Source organism: Camelus bactrianus, chromosome 18 (genome assembly GCF_048773025.1).
Source record: "Camelus bactrianus isolate YW-2024 breed Bactrian camel chromosome 18, ASM4877302v1, whole genome shotgun sequence".
In the NCBI taxonomy this organism is placed as follows: domain Eukaryota; kingdom Metazoa; phylum Chordata; class Mammalia; order Artiodactyla; family Camelidae; genus Camelus; species Camelus bactrianus.
The window spans coordinates 26,882,559-26,905,188 of record NC_133556.1 but is presented as its reverse complement, the minus strand read 5'-3'; the positions used below and the strand labels follow the sequence as shown (position 1 = coordinate 26,905,188).

Below are 22,630 nucleotides of genomic sequence, written 5' to 3'. Positions count from 1 at the left end.
TGGGGAACATACCTCCTTGTCTTTATCTTTGTCTTCATAAGGGCTGCTAGGCTTTGTAAAAGGCTCTGGGCTACTAGGCTGTCCTGTGTTGGTGGTACCTGGTTCCCTGGAAGGGGCATCTCCCTCCCCTCGACGCCCAGAAGCAGGGGAAGGACTTCGCCCAGTCAAGGTAGCTGTATGAGTTTTAGCTGCAGCACTTCGAGACCTGAGGGAGGTAATTGAGGATGGGAGGAGAGAAAGGAAATCAGTTCAGGGGAGCACAGGAAAACCCCCTCCCCAGCTCCCTTCCACCTTTCCTGACTACAACCCTTTTCCAAAAAGCCTTCTCTCATTCACAAGATTCAAATCCCTCACATCGAAATTTAAGTCCAGTTCACTTTGTTCCTTCTCTTCTCAACAATTCCCCCAAATGTTCTCCCTCTACCCCTTTATCACCCCTTTATCTGCACCTCCCCCAAACCTCCCCAAACCCTCCACCCAGTCCATTCCCTACCCACTTCATTTACAACTCACCTCGGAGCCCACCTCCTTCAGGAAGCCTTCCCCGATTAAGGAAGCCGGGGTAAGGATTCCTTCCTCCCCCAGACACCACGAACAAACCACCACCCCCCCTATTCTGGCAGTCCATATACATCAGAACAGAACAAAAAATAACAAAATTTAAAACAACAAACAAAAAAAAAACAAAAACAAAAAAAAGAGAAGGGGAAATGTATATGTCTGTCCATCCTGTTGCTTTAGCCTGTCAGCTCCTAGAGGGCAGGGACCGTGTCTTCCGAATGGTCTGTGCAGCGCCTAGCACACCGTGGGCGCTCAATAAATATTAAATTGATTAACCCACAAGTCCCTCTCCCTCCCTTCCTCCTGGACCACCCCTTACCGACTGCGGGAAGTATCAGAAGAGGAAGCAGAGTCAGCAGAAGTTGAACGGTGGGCCCGCCGGCTCTTGGGGGCTGGTGTTGTACTTCGAGACCTGATGGGAGACCACACCACAGCTCAGGGTACTGTCACACATGTACTGGATCCCCTTCATCCAGCCCTCAACCCTTTACCAGCAAGGGGCATGACTGAGTCTACCCTATCCCCCAGGTGCATTCAACTACCCCTTAAGCAAATTCCACTCTAATTCACAAATTCACTCACCGCTTCCGTTTCTTATCCTTAGATTTACGTTTGCTCTTTGGAGTAGGAGACCTGGGAAATAAAGCAAGATTATTTAAAATAGTAATTTTTAAAGAAAGAAAATCAAAAGTGAAATGGAAAGAGTTTCTGACAGCAGGAAATCAAGGAACAGACTGATCTTTACTTCAAGAAAAAGAAACCCCCCGGAGAGCAAGTAAGGGCATCAAGCAATGGCTCAGGGTTCCACATGCCACCATGTTTCCCCGCCACAAAGAGCTCTTACCTATGCTTCCGTTTCTTGGATTCAGATTCTGACCTGTTGGTTTAAAAATAAATTAATTAAAAAAAAAACATAAACCACTATCTATGCCTAGACTTACCAAACTTCTCCAATTACTCCACATAATCCCACCTCATACCTGTGCTTCTTCTTCTTAGAGCTCTTCTTCCTCTCTCGTCGAGGAGAGCTGCTCTCTGACCTGCTAAAAATGAGATGAGACAAAGTTATTCAGCTTGGCTCCTTCCCTGGCCCACTTACTCATAATCAATCCCAAGAAAAGGCTTCTAAAGCACAGAACAACTCGAACAGCATCAATATGCCAGACCTAAGCCCAGAACTATTTATTCTCCAAGAAGCGTTAAGTACCTCCTATTATGTCGACAAACCTCAAAATGGGGAAAAAAAAAAATCCAAAATTCTGCCGATAGTCCTTATTGAAAGAACTGCAGAATCAACCATTCCCTCCTAAAGCTGCACACATTACCTCTCCTGACTAAGACTTAAATGGTAACTCCCTCTTCTCCAAATTTTCTGACAATTCTCTCCTGCTTCCTAGAAACAAAAATTCTATTTCCAGAGACAGAACATGACAGGATTGGTCCTCTGGCTACTAGAATAACTTTCCAACTAACTTACCGTCCTCTATCTTTCTTCTTTTTCTTCTTCTTTTGCTTTGGGGTTGGTGAGCGAGAACTGCTAGACTCCCGAACAAGGCTGGAAAAAGATGAAGAGGCAGAGGTGGGTGCTAAGACAAATTTTCTTAAACATTTCAACTTCAGAAAAACAAAATCTGAAGATTCTAGGAAGAAATAGTCCACCAAAAAAAAAAAGCACTTAGTGCTTAGAATTAAGAGAAACTGACACTGGTTTCTTTGTCTTGTGTACCTGTACGGTTTGGGAGGCTCAGGAGCTGGTTGTTTAGCTTCTCGAGCACGACGCTGAGGATCAAAGGAGCTGCCATCCACATAGGAATCACTGATGCCAAAGGCAGCCCGGAGTCGCTCATTCTTCTTCTCATTCAATTCTGCCAACTGGTGAGTCTCAGTTACCCTAGAGGAGAAAAGGTCAAAGGTCTGAAGGAGATAAGAGTAAAAAGCAGAGTCATATTCATACAACTGTAGTCAGGGCACGGGAAAACGGAGATGAGAGCAGGGAGACAGTCTAAAGGAGAGGAGAGCAAAAGCAGCAGAACAGAGTCCCGAGAAAATCGAGAGAGGAAAACACTCACGATGGCCTCTGCCCTGGGGTCTCCTCCTTGCCCCCAGGGTTCACATCCTTCTCCAGCAACATGAGTCGAAAGGTCGCCACTTTTTCCTGAATTTGCTGTTCCTCGTACCTAAAGAATAAATCCCTTCAGGGTTAGAGTCTGACTAGACACTCTTCCCCAGTCCCACGTTTACAGTTCCCTCATTCCCAGCAGGATCCCTTCCCTCTCCATGCACACACAGAATTTTTCATTCACTGTCACCCAAAGGGCCCTTCTATTAAATCCTGCTCTATTCCTGTCATCTTTCATCCCTCCACTTACTACACCCTCTAGAACAGTGGATTTTAAACATGCTACACTCCAGGGGTCAAGAGAGAAAAGTTAAGCAGGCAGAGTTCCAGGTGTTCCTCCCCAACTTCAACAAGAACAGATCTTTCATTTCCTGGGATTCCAAAGTAATGTGCGTTGTTTAAAAGGGGAACCACTGCTGAAGTTTGAAAACCACTGCTCTAAAAGGTTTTCTACCTGAATGTGCTCCTTTTCCAAAATTTCACTTTCCTACCCAACCCATGATCCCCTTTTCCAGGTATTACTCCTCCCTGTTTTCCTGCCTTTGCTATTCTCCAAGGCCTCAATCCTTAAATCCATTTACCTTCCTTTTTCTCTACCAATGACAACACGTATCAGCTTCAACTTATCTAACTCTTGTCTCTTGCTTGGTCTGCTTTCCCACCTCTCCCTTAAAGCACATTTTTGTTTCTCAGTGGCCTCCCTCTTTCCCCGTGTGCCTCCATCTAACTAATTCAGACTCCCTCACTTTCCCTCTTATGTCCTAGACACAGTTTCTCCATCTCCCACTTCGAACTGTCCCTTAACTCCTTTCACTTTGCTAGCTCCTTTACCTCCTCCCCTCCTACAACTCCTCTCAGGCCTCTTTCAACCAGCCCTAAGCTCCCTACATATCCCACCTAACACCCCCAGCTCTGCACTCACTCAGTGCTTGGCTCTCCCCCAGCCCTCCCTCACCCCTGCTCTTCCATCATCTCCTCCAGCTCGAGGCATCGCAGCTCCACGCGCCGCTTGCGCTCGTGGTCCAGGATGTCAGGATTAGGCCGCTTCACCAGGGCAGCCTCCAGGCGCCGCAGTTCCTCCTCTCCCTTGTAGTCAGGCCGCTCACCCCGGCGGCCCCGCACCAGGGACAGGTTGCGCTGGACGTAGCCGTTGGTGCCGCTGCCCCGGGGCGTCGGCAGCCCGATCCCGTTGTACATGGCCCCGTGCCCGGGGGGGGCACCACCGCTCCTGAAGGGGAGCGGGGAGACACGGGTCAGGCCCCTGGCCCCAAACTAACCACTTACCACCCACAAATCCCTGTTCTTCTTCAACCCTATTTCAATATGTATCTCCACACTAAACCTCTTTTAGCTGCATTATCTTCCTGGTCTCCTAACAAAATCCCTTCTTCATCCTTCCCAAACTTTTCTTTCCACCAGATAACCGTTTCCCTCAGTGTGCAAGCGCCATTCCTGCTTGCACCTAGATTTTCTTTCACATCCCAGACAAAGATTCTATTTCTCCCAAGTTTCTCCACACTGTCCCTTACTCTCCTTTGGCCCCAATAAGCACAAGCAATATCCTCACCAACCACTCTAACTCCTAACCTCTGGTGACTAACTGAGGCCTCCAAACAGGGAAGAACAAACACCAAAGATCTGTGGCACCCAAGGGCCTGCAGTCCAAGTCTAAAGACTCCTCCAAAAACTGACCTATGGATTTCAGGCTACCCTAAAGATAGCCTTAAATTATGAATAAAAACTGAACAGCCCCTAGATATCCAAACAGGCAGACTGATTGTTTAAGATAAACCGAAAGTGTCCTGTGCAGCCTCATGACCAGACTAAACACCAGCATGAACATCAGAAACACATGAACCTTGGATGTTATCCTCTTAGCCTTCGCCTCTCAAGGAGCCATTTCCTATCAACTATACTGACTGATATGTATTCCCTCAAATTCCTTCCCAATAGAATTTCTCACGTGATTTGCAGCTCACCTTGCTCCTTTTAAATAGTACTGGTTTTCAACTCAATGCTTTAAACACATCACACCAGCCTCCTCTGTTCCAACTATCCCCATACCTTCTCTACATTCCTTCTCCTATAAGTACTCAGAAAACTCCCACTTTTTATACCTCACTTTCATTAAAGTCAAACTGTCAGCTTTCCCTAACAGTCCTGTTATCTCACTTTCTAGTTTTCCAGCCCTGCCTTAACCCTCTCACGTGTTATCACGTGCCTACCACCACATTCTATCCTCTCAATCTATCCCAACCCCAGCAAGATTCTGAAGAGCCCTCAGACTCTAATTTTTCTGATCAGAACTCTTGACTACACATACTCTACTACTTTCTCTTGCTATATATACTATTATTTCTTTCTCCAACTCATCCTGTCGAAGATAGTTTCACAGGGGAAATGTATGAGGGAAAACAACCCCAGGGAAGAACTCAAAGAATAAAGTGGAGAGATTAGTGAAGTAGAGGGAAAAAAACAGAACTGGATAAAAGGGAAGGCTTTATTTTTAAAAATTCCAGAAGAAACATCATACAAATAATAGGAAAAATACATTTAAGTCCTCTCTCAAAGTTTAGGAAAATGTTTAATGAAAGGGAGACAGCCCAACTCTAGCACAGTTTGGAGCTCCCTACCCCCAAACTCTAAGGCTGGATCCCTGCCCACTTCCTGTAGCATACTCAGAGAAGTAAAATTTTTAAAAATATAGCCAAACTAGAATAAAGAGTGACAGATGAAGCTAAATCTAGGGAAGGCAAATGGAATTGTGTGAAGAAATGAAATATTTATCACACAAGAAATCTTCCAACCCTCACTTTTTCTCAAATACCAATCCTCCCCACTCTAAACCTAGGTCTCCTTTGGTTCTCTATACCCCACCTAGTTTCTGCTGCCCTTGCAAAATGCTTCTGACCTGCAATTAATTCTTCAGCATAACCATTCACCCACACTTCCATACCACCTCACACAATAATCCTCCCACTCCTTGGAGAAGGAAAACCATTAAGCAAAGGGTATTAAGTCACAGTAGGTTAAACTTTCAGGGAATGTGCTTAAAAAAAAAAAACCCACATAAATACTACAGCATCCAAGACAGTGCTCAAAACACTAAAAACAAAAACAAAAACGGGCGGAGGATATCAACAATGCACACACAAGTCACCAAAACCAGGCAATTTTATAAAACAGGGATTCATAAGCTGCAGGCCAGGGACTGTGGGTATGCAAAAGTCACCCAAGCTAAAAGCAGAAAATAAAAGGAAGCTGCAAAAAAAAAAGCAAGTTTTTTTTTTCTGTTGGAAAATCATCACAATGCCAAAATAACGAAATAGAAGGGAGTCTTGAAATTCAGTATCACGATATCGAGGGGGAAAACGCACCAAAAAGGGAGAGGAGTGTGCAGGAAAATGGATCTAAATAAGCACAGCAAGCTCAGCACTGGGGCACTTTAACAGCTGAGTGGACATTACAGAATCCAGAAAGCTAAAACACTAACTTAAAAAGAAACCTAGACTCCCACACTTAAGAAGAAAGACAACAAAACACTTCTCAATTTTTTTTTGACCCAGGAGATCTTTCATAAGCGTTTGAGTGGAAACCAAGGCTTAGAAGAGCTGTATGCCAAATAATGACAAAGTCCAGACTTTTCTTCTTAAGGAAGGGCTCCAAAAGCCTCGTCCCCAGCTTTCACACAACTTTTGGGAAGATGATGAAAAGTGTAAGAAAAAAAGGAGCACATGACCGCCTTTACACATCTAAGCTTAGTGCGTAATTTTTTTTAAAGGTTTAGCGCTTTCTCTAACACTTCACGGCGGACAGTAACGAGTCCAAACGGTCTCATTCTCCCGGGCATCTAGTTCAAGGCCTTCTCTGCATTAGCAGAGCGGCCAAGACCTATTTTCGGCCTTGAGGGATGGGGGAGGGGGCTGCGCGGCGCCCCGCAGTCTCGGTGGCTCAGGACCGGACCACAGGTCGCCAGGAGGGACGGGTAGGCCAGAAGCGGGAGAGGCGAGGGGGAAAGAATACGGGGGCAGAATCGCCGCCGCCGCAGCCCCCTTCCCGCCGAGAAAATGTCGGAAAGGACAGCTGCAGGAAGGCCTCCTCGGTCGCACGCCTCGGGGAGGCGAGAAACCGAGTCGCGCGCTCCCTCTTCCTCGCAGAGGACGCGCGCGAGTCCAAGTGCAGTCGGCGGCGCGCGCCGTTGCCATGGGGGAGGGGGAGGAAAATAAGAGCACGCGCGCGACAGGAGCCGCGAGAAGGGGGGAGGGGAGGCAGGCGAGCGAGGACGTCCGCGCGAGCTAGGGGCGGCGAGCGCGCGTGCGCGCGGCGGCCTAGGCCGTTCTCCGCGGGCTTTGGCCTGGCGCCGGGGCCGCCGCCCCTCCCCCACCCGGCTCGCGCGCTCCCTCACCCTCTCACCCGCCGCCGCCGCCGCCGCCTCCGCCCGCTGCCTCCGAGGGGGAGAGGTGCTGCCGCTGCTCGAGCTCCTGAGTCCCTCGGGGCCTGGAGCCGCCGCCTCGCCTCGCCTGTCCGTCTGCCTCTGCCGACACCAACGCCTCCTCGCTTCCTCAGGGGCCGCAGCGGGCTCTGACTGCGCCACTCGCACCCGCCTGGGTCGCGCTGCACGTCAGCACGACCAACTAAGCACGTAAGCACGCAGCCGCGCGCTTCGCAGGGCCCGCCGGGAACCGTAGTACACCCCGCAGCGTTGTGCGCAGGCGCTGAAGCTGTACCGGGAAGTGTAGTTTTTTAAAGCCCGAAGGAGGGTCAACTCTGTAATGGAAAAACTACGATTCCCAAACGGTCAATTGCAAGTAAGGGCATGGGAGCGGACCGGAGAAAGTAGCGTATTCCGGAGAGTTTCCGCTGAGGAAGCGGCACGCGGCAAACGCGACATCGCGAGCGTCGCCAGCGCTCTCCCCGGCCTCCCGCCTTCGTCCCAGAGTATTCTGGGAGTTGTAGTTCTAGTGGGGCGCGGAACCCGTATGTAGCTGCGCCCTTCCCCCTCCACCCCCACGACCGCCATTTTGTCTCCCCATGTTGGGAGTCGATGGGCCCGAACCTAACTACACTGCCGTTTCCATGTGACCACAGGCATCCCAGGGCGAGAGCGGGGCCGCGCCGCACTCGTCCTTCCGCACCAGGCAGAATCCCGCACCAGGCAGAATCCCGCCCCACGGCCGGGCCAGCGGACACCCCTGACACCCCAGAGCCCAGCTTCAGGCCCAGGGCCCGAGCCAAAAGCCGAGCCAGCAGGCCGTGGTGTTAGCAGTTTACACCCGCTTAGACGGTACTGAATAGGGCCGGCTACCGGTAGAGAAAAATTTTTGTTACCTTCGAGTAAGGCGGCCAGGCAGCGATGTGATTAACTCCTTCAGAACCTCGGACGTGTTATATACGTGACAGGGCGGACAAAAACGTTAGAAACGCTCTTAGATATTTCACCCCTTTACAGAATCTTATGTTAATTGTTTTAACACACACACCCCCAAACCTGAGAACCAGCCAGTTTCCCTCAGAGCAGAATTGAAAGAAGCTGGGCTTCTCAGGCAGGCCAAAGTTTCATCCCGACTTACGGACTCGCACTGAGCGGTCCTGGTTTTCTGTGGAGTCTAGAACTCTCAGCAGTACCCAGCATATGGCACCTACTTGATGAACTCTGGTCCGTTTGAATTTGAGGGATTGTATTTGGTATTACTCAGTTTTTTTTTGTAAGCTGCCCACGGAAGGATAAACTCATCTCAGATGCTGGAACTGGGAGACTCACCGCTCTGTGTAGGAGCTGGAGCTTCGGCTTACAGTGCCCAGGATGTTGTTCTAACCCTGCCTTGAACTTGGGCACCTTTGGATGTTGCTTCCATGAGCTGAGTAATTTATGGCAAAGTGGGAAAGCCTTTGTCTTTTGGGGCTTAAGCTGGTATTTCTGAGGTTGAGGTTGAGTTTGCTGGTTTCTTAAAACCCACCACTTTCAGTGAGACCCTTTCTTGTAACCAAATTCCCAATGATACTCTTCACTGTATTTACTGAACATTTTGTGCTAAATTCTGATCAGGAATCACTGCATTAAACTCGCATGACAACCCCGTGGGGTAGGTGTTACTCTCCTTTTCCTATGGGGACAGCTAAGGATTCCCTTACCTAACCAGACTACCGTTTTAAAAAATAAGGAAAGTGATATTGAAATACTATAATCTACAGACGATGGAGGTGATATCAGTTGTTCTGATAATATCCTTAATAGCCAAAGAAAATTCAGAATCATGCATGTTGCATTCAGTTGACCTGTCCTTTAATCTGGAACAGTTTCTGATCTTTGTACGTCATGACATTGCCATTTAAGGATACAAGCCATTTATTTTGTAGAATGCCCCTCAGTTTGGGTTTGTCTGATGTTTCATCACGTTTAAATTCAGATTAGACGCTTTTGGCAGGAAGACCACGGAAGTGATATGCATTCTCAGTGCAGAGTCGGAAGACATACATCTTGCCCAATAATTCCAATTACTGATGACACTGACTTTGATCTGACCTTGATCATTTTGTTAAGGAGGAGTCAACCAGGTTCCTCTAACATAGAATATCTAGTTTAAGTAATTAAAAAAAAAAAAGTTACCTACTGGAAATTGTATTTAGAAACTTAAGATCTTGGTTCTAGATGTACTTGTAGTTACTGTGGTGTCAAAAGTAAAGAAGTTACTTTTAGGCCTTCTTGAAGGATAGAGCTGAAAAATGCTTGAGATGTATATGTCCAAAAGTTTATACTCATATCCCCAATTCCAATCTAATGCTGCAGAGTGTATTCCATTCTTCTCTTTATCCACATTTGTAACACCATTCTCCAACTGTGAAGAACTTGGCTTCCATTTCCCCAATATGTTTACTTGTTTGCTCAATCCTAGAATTCCAAAAAGTATCTTCAAGATTGTTCATCCATTATTCTTTAAAAAAAAAAGTCTATTTGGTTAGAGTTCTTTTTTTCTTTAGCTTGAGGGTATCTGTTCTATTTAAATACTATATTCAAATCACTAATTATCAGAGAAATGCAAATCAAAACTATAATGAGGTATCACCTCACACCAGTCAGAATGGCCATCACTAAAAAGTCCACAAACAGTAAATGCTGGAGAGGGTGTGAAGAAAGGGAACCCTCCTATACTGTTGGTGGGAATGTAGTTTAGTGCAGCCACTATGGAGAACAGTATGGAGGTTCCTTAAAAAACTAAAAATAGAGTTACCATATTGATCATCATTGTCCATTGATCAGCAATCCCACTCCTGGGCATGTATCCAGAGGAGACTCTAATTAAAAAAGATACATGCACCCCAATGTTTATAGCAATACTATATACAATAGCCAAGACATGGAAACAACCCAGATAACCATCGACAGATGACTGGATAAAGAAGTTGCAGTATTTTTATATAATGAAATACTACTCAGCCATAAAAAATAATAAAATAATGCCATTTGCAGCAACATGGATGGACCCAAAGATCATCTATTCTAAGTGAAGTAAGCCACAAAGAGAATGAAAAATACATATGATATGACTTATATGTGGAATCTAAAACAAATAAAAAAAGACACAAATGAACTTATTTATAAAACAGAAACAGACTCACAAACAGAAAATAAACTTATGGTTACCATGCAGGGAGAGGGTAGAAAGGGATAAATTAGGAGTGTGAGATTTGCAGGTACTAACTACCATATATAAAATAAACAAGTTTATAAACAGTAGCACAGGGAAGTATATTCAATATTTTGTAGTAACCTATAATGAAAAAGAATATGAAAAGGAATATATGTATGTGTATGTATGACTGAAACATTAGGCTGTACACCAGAAATTGACACAACATTGTAAACTGACTATGCGTCAGTAAAATAAATAAATAAATAAATACTATATTCAAAAGTTACTTGAGTTACTTGGTGTTAATTTTCCTCACCTTTGAGTGTGTTTATGTTATTCTTATGCTTTGGTTCATTTGTTCCTGTTTGTATTAAATCTTAGGATTTTTTTTCTCCTAACCTTGGAGATTTTATTTAGTTTATTTTTCTGAAAATGTGAAACAATAACATGGTTCCAAAATGCAAGTCTGTATGAAAAATTATACTCAGAGAACTGGCTTCTCTGCCATTCCCTCTGTCCTCTCCATGCAAGTCCTGCCCACTACTTTCTGCTAACTGATCTCAGTCCTCTCCGCTCTTTGCTCCATAGCTTTCTTTTTGCTCAAGTGAGGAGGCAAATGTATATATTTTTTTAATTCCCCTTTCTTATGCAAGGGTAGCATACTAGCCATACTCTTGTGCACTTTACTTTTTTCACTTAGCAGTATATGGAAATCATTCCATATCAGTTCACAGAGATGTGTGGGTGGACTTTTATTCAACTACTCTTAGATGTATGGGTGTCTAAATTCTTTGATATTTTGTAATCACAAACCATGCTGCAATGAGTAACCAAGTGTACGTGTGTTTTCATATTGTTGGGGTAGCTGTAAATCTTCAAGGTAAATTCCTAGAAGTGGGATTGCTAGGGCAGAAGGTAAAGACAAATGTAGGTTTTTTTTTTTTCAATTTCAGAGTTTTGGGGGTTTTTTTTTTAATTAAGGAATGTCATTTTACAATGCTACATCAATTTCTGGTGTACAGCATAACGTTTCAGTCATATATATATACATACATATATTCCTTTCACATTCTTTTTCATTTTCATTATAGGTTACTACAAGATATTAAATATAGTTCCCAACAAATGTAGTTTTGTTAGTAATAACAGTCCTCTCAGTGAGGGTTATACCAATTTGCATTCCCCCTGGTAAAACACAAGAGGGCCTGCCTTCCCACAGCCTCACCAGCAGAGTAGGTTACTATGCTTTTCAATTTTTGCTAACCTGATAGATGAGAAATGATATTCCACTGTCAGTATTTTTTGTGTGAGGTAAAATGTAAATAATGTAGAATTTACCGTTTTAACTATTTTTAAGTGTACAATTCAGTGGCATCAACTACATTCACAAGGTTGTACAACCTTCACCACTATCCATTTCCAGAACTTTTTCATTCCCCAAACTGAAACTCATTAAATAGTAACTCCTCATTCCCTGCAACTCCAGCCCCTGCTAACCTCTATTCTGCTGTTTCTATGAATTTGCCTATTCTAGTATGAGTGGAACCATAAAATAGCCGTCTTTTCACATGTGGCTTATTGTACTTAGCATACTGTTTTTAAGGTTTATCTGTGTTCTAGCATGTGTCAGAATTTCATTCTTTTTTGAAATTTTGTTTTTTGGTTTTTTGGGGAAGTAGGTAATTTGGTTTATTTATTTTTTATTATTGTTTTTTAATTTAACAGAGCATTCTTTTTCAATGCTGAAAAATATTTCATTGAATGCATATATGCCACATTTTGTTTACCCATTCATTCATTGATGGACATTTGACTTGTTTCCATATTTTGGGTTTTGTGACTAGTGCAGCTGCTAACATTGTATGCAAATCCTGTATGGACAAACATTTTCATTTCTGTACTCCAGAGATGGCCTCCTCTTTGGGCCTCTGGGCTTCACCTCCAGTCTTCACGAGAACTCCAGAAAGATTTTTAAATTTTCCTTTGAAACTTTATTTGTATCCTACATTGTCGGGTGTTGAATAGTGGCCCCCCCAAAACTTCATGTCCCTCTAGAACCTCAGAATGTGATCCTATTGGAATAAAGGGCTTTGCAGTTGTAATCAGTTAAGGATCTCCAGAAGAAATCATGAATTGTGAACTTAGAGTAGGTCCTAAATCCAATGACTGGTGTCCTTACAAGAGGAGACACAGAGACACACAGTGAGACAAGTCCATGGGAAGGTGGAGACAGAGGTTAGAGTGATGCAGCCACAAACCAAGGAATGCCAGCAAGCTGGAAAAGGCAGGAATAGGCCTCCCATAGAGCCTCTGGAGGGTGGGAGGCTCTGCGACACCTTAATTTAGGACTTCTGGCCTCTAGACTGTGAGAGGCAAACTCCTGTTGTTTTAAACCACCCAGTTTGTGGCAATTTGTTACGGCAGCCACAGGAAACCCATACACATAGGTAAGCCATGTTCATCGTAGGAAACATGAGAAAATACAGATAAGTGAAAAGAAAGGAAAAACCGCACGTAGGCAGTCCCACCCCCAGAGACAACCATAGTTAACATTTCGGTCTATCTCAGAAGTCATATTTCTAAAATGCAACCTCCTGGAATGCTTGACACTGTCCCAAATGTCTTCAGGATAAAATCTGAAACTGCTTAATAGGGCCTCTCAGAACCGCACCTTTTTCAAGCCTCTTTTCCTTCCAGTCTAAGAAGCCACGTGCACACTGGCCTCTGCTTGCTCCCCAGGTGGACAGGCCTTGCCTGCGCTTTCAACCTCTGGTTCCCCGGCCGACCTGCAGCGCCCCCCCCCCGCCCCCGGCCTGTGGAAGCACTCCTCCTGTTGGAATTTAGGCCGCTGGACGGTGGGGCCCGTCAAGCGGTGACCCCTGCAGCGGGAGTGGGCGAAGCGGCTCCCACTTCCACTTCTTGATTTCTGGACCTGGGTATCCTGGAGCTGCCATTCCACCAAGACAATGCAGACCACAAACAAACAAATACATAAGCAATTACCAAGCATGGGAACGGCTAGGCTAAGGAGGACATAAATGGGGCACGAGTGGCGGGGGGGTAGGTGTGGAGGTCTGGAAAAGGATCTCACCTTCGCCTCCAGAGGGAGACCAGATCCCTGCAGAAGAGCAGCTTCTGGGGCCACTTGTGAAGGTTTCCAACATCACTTTTTTATCTAGAGACCTCAGTCCCAGTCCAGCCCCTCCCATAGTCCTGCAAGACGGTCCTGGCTAGGCCTGGTAGCTTCCAGGCCCTGTGTGGGCTCCATGGCCTGGCTCAGCACAGGTGGGGCTGGGTACACACCAAGCAGAGTGCTTGCCTGAGCAGCCTCTTGGCAGCACTTGGCACCCAAAGAAACCTTAGAGCCCCTGGAAGGTGCCCCTGTTCTTGTGCCCAGGACAGGAAGAAGTCAACCCCCAGCGAGGACCCGGATAAGGCAAAGCCTTCCCTGGGCAACAAGGCTGGTCCTGAGCCTGAGCCCTCACGGGCACCGCCTCCTTCCTGTACCCGGCAGCCCTTGTGCAGGGCGCCCTGGCCCAGGTCAGCGTTGGACTGCCCACTCCTTCCTTCTCAGGCTGGATGCTCTCTGTAATTTGGGAGTTTCTGGAGCTTTTAAAGCACCAACTTTATTTGCTTGGGACTGTTTCTTTAGTCTCTTTCGAGAGGTTAGCAGTGGAGGCTTTATGAAAATGCAGATGAATTATAACTGCCAGGCCTGGCAACTTTTTATTTTAAAAAATACTGAGAAAAAAAAAAAAAAAACACTGAAAAGTAAAAGATCAACTAACCAAAATCTCATTACTTAAAAATGATAAAATATAAATATATTTTGTAAAATATAAAGTGGTGCTTCCCCAACTGGTGCCCCCCACTGCAGCGCCCTCAGAGACTTTGGAGGGAGCTGCTTGCTGGAGGGGCCACAGAGCACTGCATGGGCGGAAGCTCAGACAGAGACATTCGTGCATGCGTAGTGTTGGCAAAACTTCATAATACAAGAAGAATGGGAAAAAAATGCCCATCTATCGGATATTAAAGTAGCTGTGAAATAACCTCGCCTTAAAAGAGAAACTCTTTATTCTCCTGGTTCTCAAGGGACACAAGTCAGGCAGGCTGCAGTCTCCTCAAAGGTAGGTAGGTAGATGCAGAGACAGTGGGATGGTGGGTGGTGGATGACAAATGATTAAGGCGAGTGGCATTTTGTATGTGTCAGGGACCCTGGCCCCTCCTGGGCCTCCCCCTGCAGGACCTGTCCCCAGAAGGCCTCAGGCTTCCTCCTGGTAGCCCTCCCCTCCCAGGCCCAAGTGTCACCTCCTCCAGGAAGTCTGCCAGGACTGAAGCCTCCTCCTGTCTGAACTCCCAGGGTAAGTGTCTTCTGCCAAAAATGCTGGCCCTCCGGGGATTATGAGGAGTATGGCCTGGAGCTGCAGACTGAGCAGAGGGGGTAGGGGTGATCAGATTTAGAGGCTGGACTTGAAGCTGTGTTTACACAAGGAGCTCAGCGTCCTCTTCAAATGGCTCAGAATTCTGGAGTCTTTGGCCCCACTCCCTGCAGCCAGTGGCACTGCCCGCTACATTCCTTCTCTGCCAGCTCCGTGGGAAGCCTGCCCAGGTGCCAGCTCTCTCCCTCTCTCCCTCACCCGCACATGGAGTCCCTAGTTGTCTCACAACTAGGTACATTTTAAATGCTTTTATTTCAGAGCAAGTGAAAGAGAAAAATAGAATGAACCACAGTGACTTCAAAAAATGTCACATGGTTTTCGTGAAACCACTGCTTTTCTAAGAAGCCATCATGAGCACACAAGAGAGAGGAACCAGGAAATATCACTCCAAAGTCCATTTCTGGTCTGGCAGCCCATCTAGAATCTGAGAGCCAGAGAGGAGAGAACTTGGCTTTCTTCAAAAGGTGAAGGCAGGGTGACAGGTAGGGGACCAGGGCGGGGGAGCTGCTCCTCCAAGATGTGCTCCGTTATTGGGGATGGGCAGCAGGGTTAGCCTCCAAGAATGAGTGGGGTCTCTGTAGGGGTGGAGATGGAAGCTGAGGAGAAGTCTTCAGCCAAGGGAAGCCTAGGTAGAATGGAGATGTTTGCATGCAGGAATCAGACCTTCCCTCCAGAAGGGGCAAGAGGACAAAGGGTGAGGGCCAGGGTCAGCTGGGACATCCACACATCCTTAGCCTCTGTATCTTGGAACTGGCTGGAGGGTAGGGGGGAGTTGGGCAGAGAGTCGGGGGGCGGGGAGGGATGGGTCCAAAGCTGCTCCTCTCACTGCTCCCAGCAATCCCTGGGGTGGCCCTCCCCCACCCCACAGTCACCTACCAGAAGACCATCGCCCCTCAGGCCAGCTCCAGGCTTGTCCCATGGCAGGTTCTCAGGACAAGCGTGTCCTGCTGGGAGCAATGAGAGGGGTGAGGGGATGTCGGGAGCCTGAGCAGCCAGATGAAATTGCCTGGGGTGCAGGAAAGGGAGGTCAGGGGGCTGCTGGTGGGTGTTCAGAGGAGAGGAGAGGAGCCCAGGGGCCAAGCCTGGGGCTGCAAGGTGGAGGGGACAGCTGGAGGAAGCTGAGGAGGGTGGGCAGGAGGAGAGGGCGGAGGGGAGGGGGCTGGGCTGGTGGCTGCAGGAGCCGCCTCAGAAGGTAGTCTCCTGAGGTGGGTCAGGATTCAGGTAGCCATGAAGGCTGACCCCAGGGGGAGCGGTCACCAACCACAGGCCTGAAGGGGCCCTGCGAAGAGTCCAGCCAGAGATATAGCTGAAAGGGGTGACAGAAGCAGAGAGCCACCAGCCCAGTGGGGCAAGGCAGGACATGCTGGTCTCCCTCCTTTCAGCTCCAGCCTTCTGCTGCTGCCTCCCTGGTCAGAACCACCAGAGACCCAGGGCCCCTGGCAGAACCAGGGTGTGGGGTGGGTGGAGAGAGTAGCTGCTATGATGGCCCCTGTTGTGTGGTACCTGTGTGTCAGAGGACCGTGCCTCCAGCAGGCCTGAGGAGCCCAGGAGGCAATGGGCCCCCAGCCCAGAGTCCTGAGACCTCAATAGAGCCCTGAGGCCTCCACAGAGCCCCATGGAGAAGGTGCCCAGGGCAGCCCCATAGACTCCAGGCCAAGCACACTTGTGTCTCTTGTCCAGGTGACCCTCTTCAGGCAGAGTCCCTGTGAGGTTGGGACCCAGCCTCGGCCTTTGGGGAGGGGATACCAAGAGTCTTGGGGGAATCAAAGTGTGCGGGAAGGAAGATGACCTGGGGTGTTCTCCCCACAGGGGTGAGCTCCAATACCTTGAGAAGATGGTGGCAAGAGAGGTACCCATGAGGGCCATCACCCTGGTAAGAGATGAGAGTCCCCACTCCTTACCGTCAGCCAGGCCTGACCAGGCCCAGCCACCAGCTACCATGACAGGAGCAGGACCCTGGTTGCTTCCAGGACAAACAAAGGCCCCAGGGACCTGTGTTGGTTGGGGAGGGAGGAAGGTGGGGCACTGGTACCCCCGGACTGAGACCCCAGGACACCTAGGAGCTTCAGCGGACCTAAGGGAGAGGGAGTCCTCAGCCTGCATCCCCTGCTGGGGGTCCAGGCCTGGCTGGAGCCTTGCCTGAGGAGTCAGAGGGACCTCATTCCCCCAGACCCTGCAGCCCACACCTGGCTTATCCGGAAGTACTCCCACCAGCCAGTCCTGCCTGAGATGCTGCCACACGTCCACTTCTGTCCTCCCACCAGCCCAGGGGGTGGATGGTGTCATCTTCATGGTCTGTGGGAGGCAGGGCTCAGAGGCGCCAAGTCACTGCCCTGAGGCCACCAGATTGTCACCACAGAGGGCAGAGCAAGGCTGCCATCTGACTTGGAGCTCATCCATTCTGCTGAGCTTTGTGGAACGGGAGCATCTTTAGCGTCCCTGTCTTTTCTCTGGTTCCTGCCCCCCACCTGTCAACCTGCGACCCTGAGCCCTAAAATCCCCTAACTGTGTCTATCCTGGAGGGTCACCCTGGGGTCACTCAGGTCACCCCACCCCATTTTTCTCCCATGTAGACAGAGGCTCATGTGTCTCTGAGTTTACTGGCCACAGGATCTGCAGTGTGGCCCACTGCATTAGTGGTGCTTGCCGGGATCGCCTTCTACTTCTGGACAAAGGTCAGAGCAAGCCTGGGGTTGCATCGAGGGAGGTCCTGGGTTGGCTGGGGGTGGGGTAGCAGGACCTCCAGCATCACCTTCCCCTGGTGACCGCTTTTCCAGCCTTCACTGTCTCCGTCATTTTCAGTTCCTAAGACCGTCCACACAAAAGAGAAATTTTATGAAGTAAGTATGAAGTAAGAGCACAGTCTTTCCATCCCATTGGCCCCAATTACAATCCTCATTTCTAGTAGATTGGACCTTCTTCCTCTGGATGTTTTGGTGCAAAGACAATCCAGAGTAGATGCGTTTGTCCCCTGGGGCTGTGGTAATAAATTACCATGAACTATGTGTCTTAAAACAACAGAATTTTATTCTCTCTCAGTTCTGGGGTTCAGAAGTCCAAAATCTATAATTGTCACTGCCTCTCAAGGTTCTAGGGGAGGATCCTTCCTGCCTCTTCCAGCTTCTGGTGTCTCCACTGTCCCTTGGCTTGTGGATACATCGCTCCAATCTCTGCCTCCATCATCACATGCCTTCTTCCCTGCGTCTCTGTATCTGCGTCCCCATCTCCCTTTCTTTTCTCTTTTAAAGACACTGGTCATTGGATTTAGAGCCCACCTGAAATCTATGATGATTTTGTCTTTTGAGATCCTTAACTAATTACATCTGCAAAGATCCTAGTTCCAAATAATGCACATTCACAGCTATTGGGGATTAAGACTTGAATGTATCTTTTGGGGGACACAATCATACATTTTTTTACACACAAGGGAGATCATACTACAAATCTGTTAATTTCCGTGATGAAGTGGGAAACACACATTTCTCTAATATATGTTACCATCTTACTCAACTCAAGTAATTAATCATAGAAATGAACATTGATACAATCACATTATCTAAACCCTTAAACTCCCAAACTTGGTCAAATTTCACTGGATTTTCCACTAATGTCTTTCTCTGGTCCAGGATATAATCCAGGATCCCAAATGCATTTATGTCAGGCATCCTTAGCCCCCTCCAATCAGTGATAGCCAGCTAGAATATTTGTAAGACATTAGTAATTTGAAATGTATGTGTGATCCAAATTTTCATCAGTCCTATTTTATTTTAAAAATATGAACAGGGTGGGGGAGGGTATAGCTCAGTGTTAGTGTGTGTGCTTAGCATGTAGGAGGTCCTGGGTTCAATCCCCAGTATCTCCATCAATCAATCAATCAATCAATCAACCTAATTACTTCCCCCGAAACAAAAACAAGCAAACAAAAATGAACCAGGGTATTGAATGTGTGTTCTCATCTGCCAGCTTCCACATAACAATAGCTTGGTTTAAATTTCAAGCTACTAAAAAGGAGAGAGGGAGGGAGAGAGTTTAGAGCCATATTTATCCCAGAATTGAAACAGAAACTGAATACTTTAGAAATGAGAACCATCTCGTGTGGATATGTGTACCTGGCTTAAGGCACATTTGTAATCTGATTCTGATGGCATACCTGCCAGAGTACACATCCCTTCTTCACCCATGTAAAAGCCACGACTTTTCAACAATTACACCATCTGATTGAAAAATGTACATTTGGTGGAGCCAGGATCCACTAACCGTAACAAGATCAGGATCAGCGATATTCACAAGTATTGCTGAAACAATTAATGATTTTAATGTGAAAGAGGCTAGAAAAATATGCAGAAAGTACATGTCTAGAATCAAGGAACAAAAATATTTTATTTTCACTTTTTGGTATTTAAAATGAAACTATATAAAATAAAGGAAACTAGATATTCAAACCATTTTTGAGGGAGGAATTTTAATATATCTGCCACTTGTTGACCCTTCTTTTTTCATTGAGATTTAATTCAGACGCCATAAAATCCATCATTTTAAAGCATACAACTTCGTGGCTTTTCGTATATTTGCAACATTCTGCAACCATCACTATTATCCAATCATAGAACATTTCCCTTATCCCAGAACAAACCCAGGACCCATTAGCAGTCACTCCCCATTTCTCCTCCCCGAATCTCCGGCCCCCAGCAATCACTAATCTACTGTCTCTTTGGATTTACCTATTCTGGGCATTTCACATAAGTAAAATCATGCAATATTTGTCCTTTTGTGTCTGGCTTCTTTTACCCAGCAGAATCTCCCAGGTTCATCCCTGTTGTAACGGGTATCTGTACTTTGTCCCCTATTTTGGCTGAATAATATTGTATTGTCGGGATAGAACACATTTGTTCATCTATTCAACATCCGATGGACATCTGAGTCAGTTCATATTTGCCTCACTGTTGTAAATAATTCAAAAACCCTTGAGGCAAAATCCGAGTCGCATCAGGATAGGCCAAGGAGTGAAATTGCGATGAGACAACTGTGTCACAAGGAAAAACAGGACGTCTTCTGATTATTCAGTAACTGGGGATCGGGTGGAGGCGACGGGTAAGGCCAGACAAACCGAACCCTCCTTCAGCCTTCTGCACACGACCTCTGTTTTTTTTCACGGTCTTCATCCACGTTTCCCATCCACGGACACTTGGTGACTGATGTTCCCGGCAGCCGGGAGGGGGCGCGCGCGGACTCCCCAGTTCCCAGGCGGTGAGGGCGCCAGGAGTGCCGTCTGCCTCAGCAGACGCCGGACGCCCACCTGGGTCCTTCAACGTGCCTTCTGCAGGGGTGCGAGGCGGCGGCGATTGGGCCGGCAGGGTTCCTCAGTGATGACCCAGCAGATGACCGGCACCCGAAGGATGCGGGTAAGATCCATACTCCACCCCGAATTCCAAAATAAATCTTAATATTAAGTGCAGGCTCCTGTTCGGTCTCCCTCCCTCCCTTCTTTCTTTTTCTCTTCCTTCCTTCTCTTCCTTCCTTCCCTTTCTTCCTTCCCTCCTTCCTTCCCTTTCTTCCTTCCCTCCCTCCCTCTCTCTCTCTCTCTCTCTTTCTTTCTTTCTTTCTTTCTTTCTTTCTTTCTTTCTTTCTTTCTTTCTTTCTTTCTTTCTCCAAACACTCACTTTTTACAAAATCAATTTTCTTGACGTACAGTCGGCATAAAGTAAAATTTGCCCTTTGGAAATGTATATTGGCCATATATATAAACATAACCGTCACCCCAGTCAAGGCATGGAACATTTCCACTATCCAAAATATTCCCTCAGGTAGCGCTTACATTTATACAAACTATATAACTTGATCACTTATTATATCTATTTTATTATGTCTCTTCCGTTGCCCCTACAATGTGGGCTCCCAGAGGAAAGGATTTTTATTTTGTTCACTGAGGTTCTCAAGTTCACAGTGCCAGATAAATAGTAGCTATTGGACACATATTTATTGAATAAATAAATTCCAAAACATGAGAGAATCAAGTGGAAAGGGAGCGATTATCAAGCCACTAGAAGAAAGTAAAAACAAATGCTATGAGTTGAATTGTGTACCCCGCAAAAGAGAAGTTGAAGTCCTAACCCCTAGTGCCTGTGAATGTGACCTTATTTAGAAACAGGGTCTTTGCAGATGATCGAGTTAAGACGAAGTCATTAGGGTGGACCCTAATCCAAATAACAGGTGTCCCTATGAAAAGGGGCAATTCGGACACAGAAACGCACACAGGGAGAACACCATGTGAAGATAAGAGCAGAGATCGGGGCGATGCATTCACAAGCCAAGGAGAGAGGCCTGGAATCGATTCTCCCACCCAAACCTCAGAGGGAACCAGCCCTGTCCGCACCTTGATCTCAAACTCTGGCTTCCAGAACTATGAGATAATAAGCTTCTGTTGTTTAAACCACTCAGTTTGTGACATTTTGTTTAGTGTCTCTGACAAACTAATATAGAAACTATCCAATATTTATTCAAGTCAGTAAGGGAAGAACTTGCTTAGGATAATTTATAGAAAGAAAGAAATGCAAATTGGAAAAGACCATTAAATTTAGCTATGTAAACACATACACGTATTTCCCCAGTTTCCTCCCGCCCTCAATGCAAATGATAATATTTCCATCACATGTGGAATGCTAGGGTTAATCTCAGTTCAATAAAAACTTTCTTAAATCAGTGAGAAAAAGATGAACAACTCAATAGAAAATGAATAGTGCAGCATTTCTCAAAGTGTGTTCCAGTGACCTCTAGGGGTTCCCAGAGCCCTTTCAGGAGGTGCATGATTATTTTCATAGTCATGCTAAATCAATGTTTGCCTTTTTCTCTGTGATGGCTTTGCACTGGTGATGCAAAAGCAATGGTGGTTCTTAGTGCGAATCAGGGCAGTGACACCAAACTGATAGGATTTGTTGCCAATGATAAAATTCTAGCCTTCTGGCAAAAAATAAAATTTTGCAAAACTTGTATCTGCCACCTTTAGCTTCACAGCTTCCCAGTATTGCCAGATTTCTGTGTTAAGATTGGTGGCAGCATTAATAAATGTTACATATTTTTCCATATTGTTTAATAAATGTATCAACATTTGCAATATCTGTATAAGTCAATGAACCAACATTTTCTTACTTTTTTTCAGTGAACCAATATTTTCAAAAAGACCAACACATGTTACCAAATCACATGTGAGTAAAAAGATCCTTTCAAAGTGCAAGATAGATCAGTGGATTTTAATGTAATGGAATACAAAAAGGGTACTGATACCATTTCAGATCCCATGTTGCAGCTAACCTTCAAAAAAGTACCACGTGTTGAGTGTTGGTGTAGTATCAAAGAAGAATATTCAGTTATCTGAAGAGCTATGAAAATACTCCTTCCTTTTCCAATTATTTATCTGTGTGAGCTAAATTTTCTTCATGTACTTCAGCATATCCCAGCAGAGTGAAAGTAGACACAGATATGAGAATCCAGCTCTCTTTTCTCAAATGTGATATTAAATAGACTTTTTACTCTCTCTCTCTTTCTTTTAATAGAGGTTCTAGGGATTGAACCCAGGATTCATGCATGCTAAGCATGGGCTCTACCATTGAGCTATACCCAGTCAGATTAAATAATTTTTTTAAAAATAGAACACTGCTACTCTTCTCATTCACTTTTTAATTTGAAGATATAGTTATACAGTGAATTTATTATTGCTATTTTGAATGCTTAGATTTCTAATATTGTAAATATTGGTAGATGTAACCCATGTAACAAAAGCTCTTTAAGCTGTTCAATAATTTAAAGAGTGTAATCACTCTTCAAAGGGGTTCTGGAGGGTGGGTATAGCTCAGTGGTAGAGTGCATGTTTAACATGTATGAGG

At 46.1% G+C, this 22,630-nt stretch overlaps 1 protein-coding gene and 1 long non-coding RNA gene across 3 annotated transcripts; one reads left to right on the top strand and one right to left on the bottom strand.

Moving 5' to 3' along the window:
* Nucleotides 1-12: 12 nt before the first annotated feature.
* SRRM2 (serine/arginine repetitive matrix 2) lies at nucleotides 13-7,321 on the bottom strand. The gene is made up of 11 exons (XM_074346469.1): nucleotides 7,094-7,321; nucleotides 3,636-3,908; nucleotides 2,631-2,738; nucleotides 2,288-2,452; nucleotides 2,039-2,116; nucleotides 1,542-1,604; nucleotides 1,406-1,438; nucleotides 1,144-1,194; nucleotides 881-973; nucleotides 514-795; nucleotides 13-205 (listed from the first exon to the last, which is right to left on the bottom strand). The coding sequence occupies exons 2-10, from the start codon at nucleotides 3,875-3,877 to the stop codon at nucleotides 753-755; spliced, it is 876 nt and encodes a 291-aa protein (XP_074202570.1). The 5' UTR covers nucleotides 3,878-3,908; nucleotides 7,094-7,321; the 3' UTR covers nucleotides 13-205; nucleotides 514-752.
* A 6,826-nt stretch (nucleotides 7,322-14,147) lies between these two features.
* On the top strand, nucleotides 14,148-18,114 carry LOC141573929 (uncharacterized). 2 transcript variants are annotated; one of them, XR_012500391.1, is made up of 5 exons: nucleotides 14,148-15,214; nucleotides 16,560-16,623; nucleotides 17,324-17,425; nucleotides 17,553-17,590; nucleotides 17,838-18,114. It is a non-coding gene; the product is annotated as an uncharacterized LOC141573929 (long non-coding RNA). The 2 variants fall into 2 exon arrangements; XR_012500390.1 differs by having other exon boundaries at nucleotides 14,148-15,232.
* The last annotated feature ends 4,516 nt before the right edge of the window (nucleotides 18,115-22,630 follow it).

Coding starts and splice junctions, on each gene's coding strand:
- SRRM2 (XM_074346469.1), bottom strand. CDS start 3,877: ATGTACAACGGGATCGGGCTGCCGACGCCCCGGGGCAGCGGCACCAAC. Junction 2,739..3,635: donor GAGATGATGGAAGAGCAGGG/GTGAGGGAGGGC, acceptor TTTATTCTTTAG/GTACGAGGAACAGCAAATTC. Junction 1,439..1,541: donor TCTAAGAAGAAGAAGCACAG/GTATGAGGTGGG, acceptor TTAAACCAACAG/GTCAGAATCTGAATCCAAGA.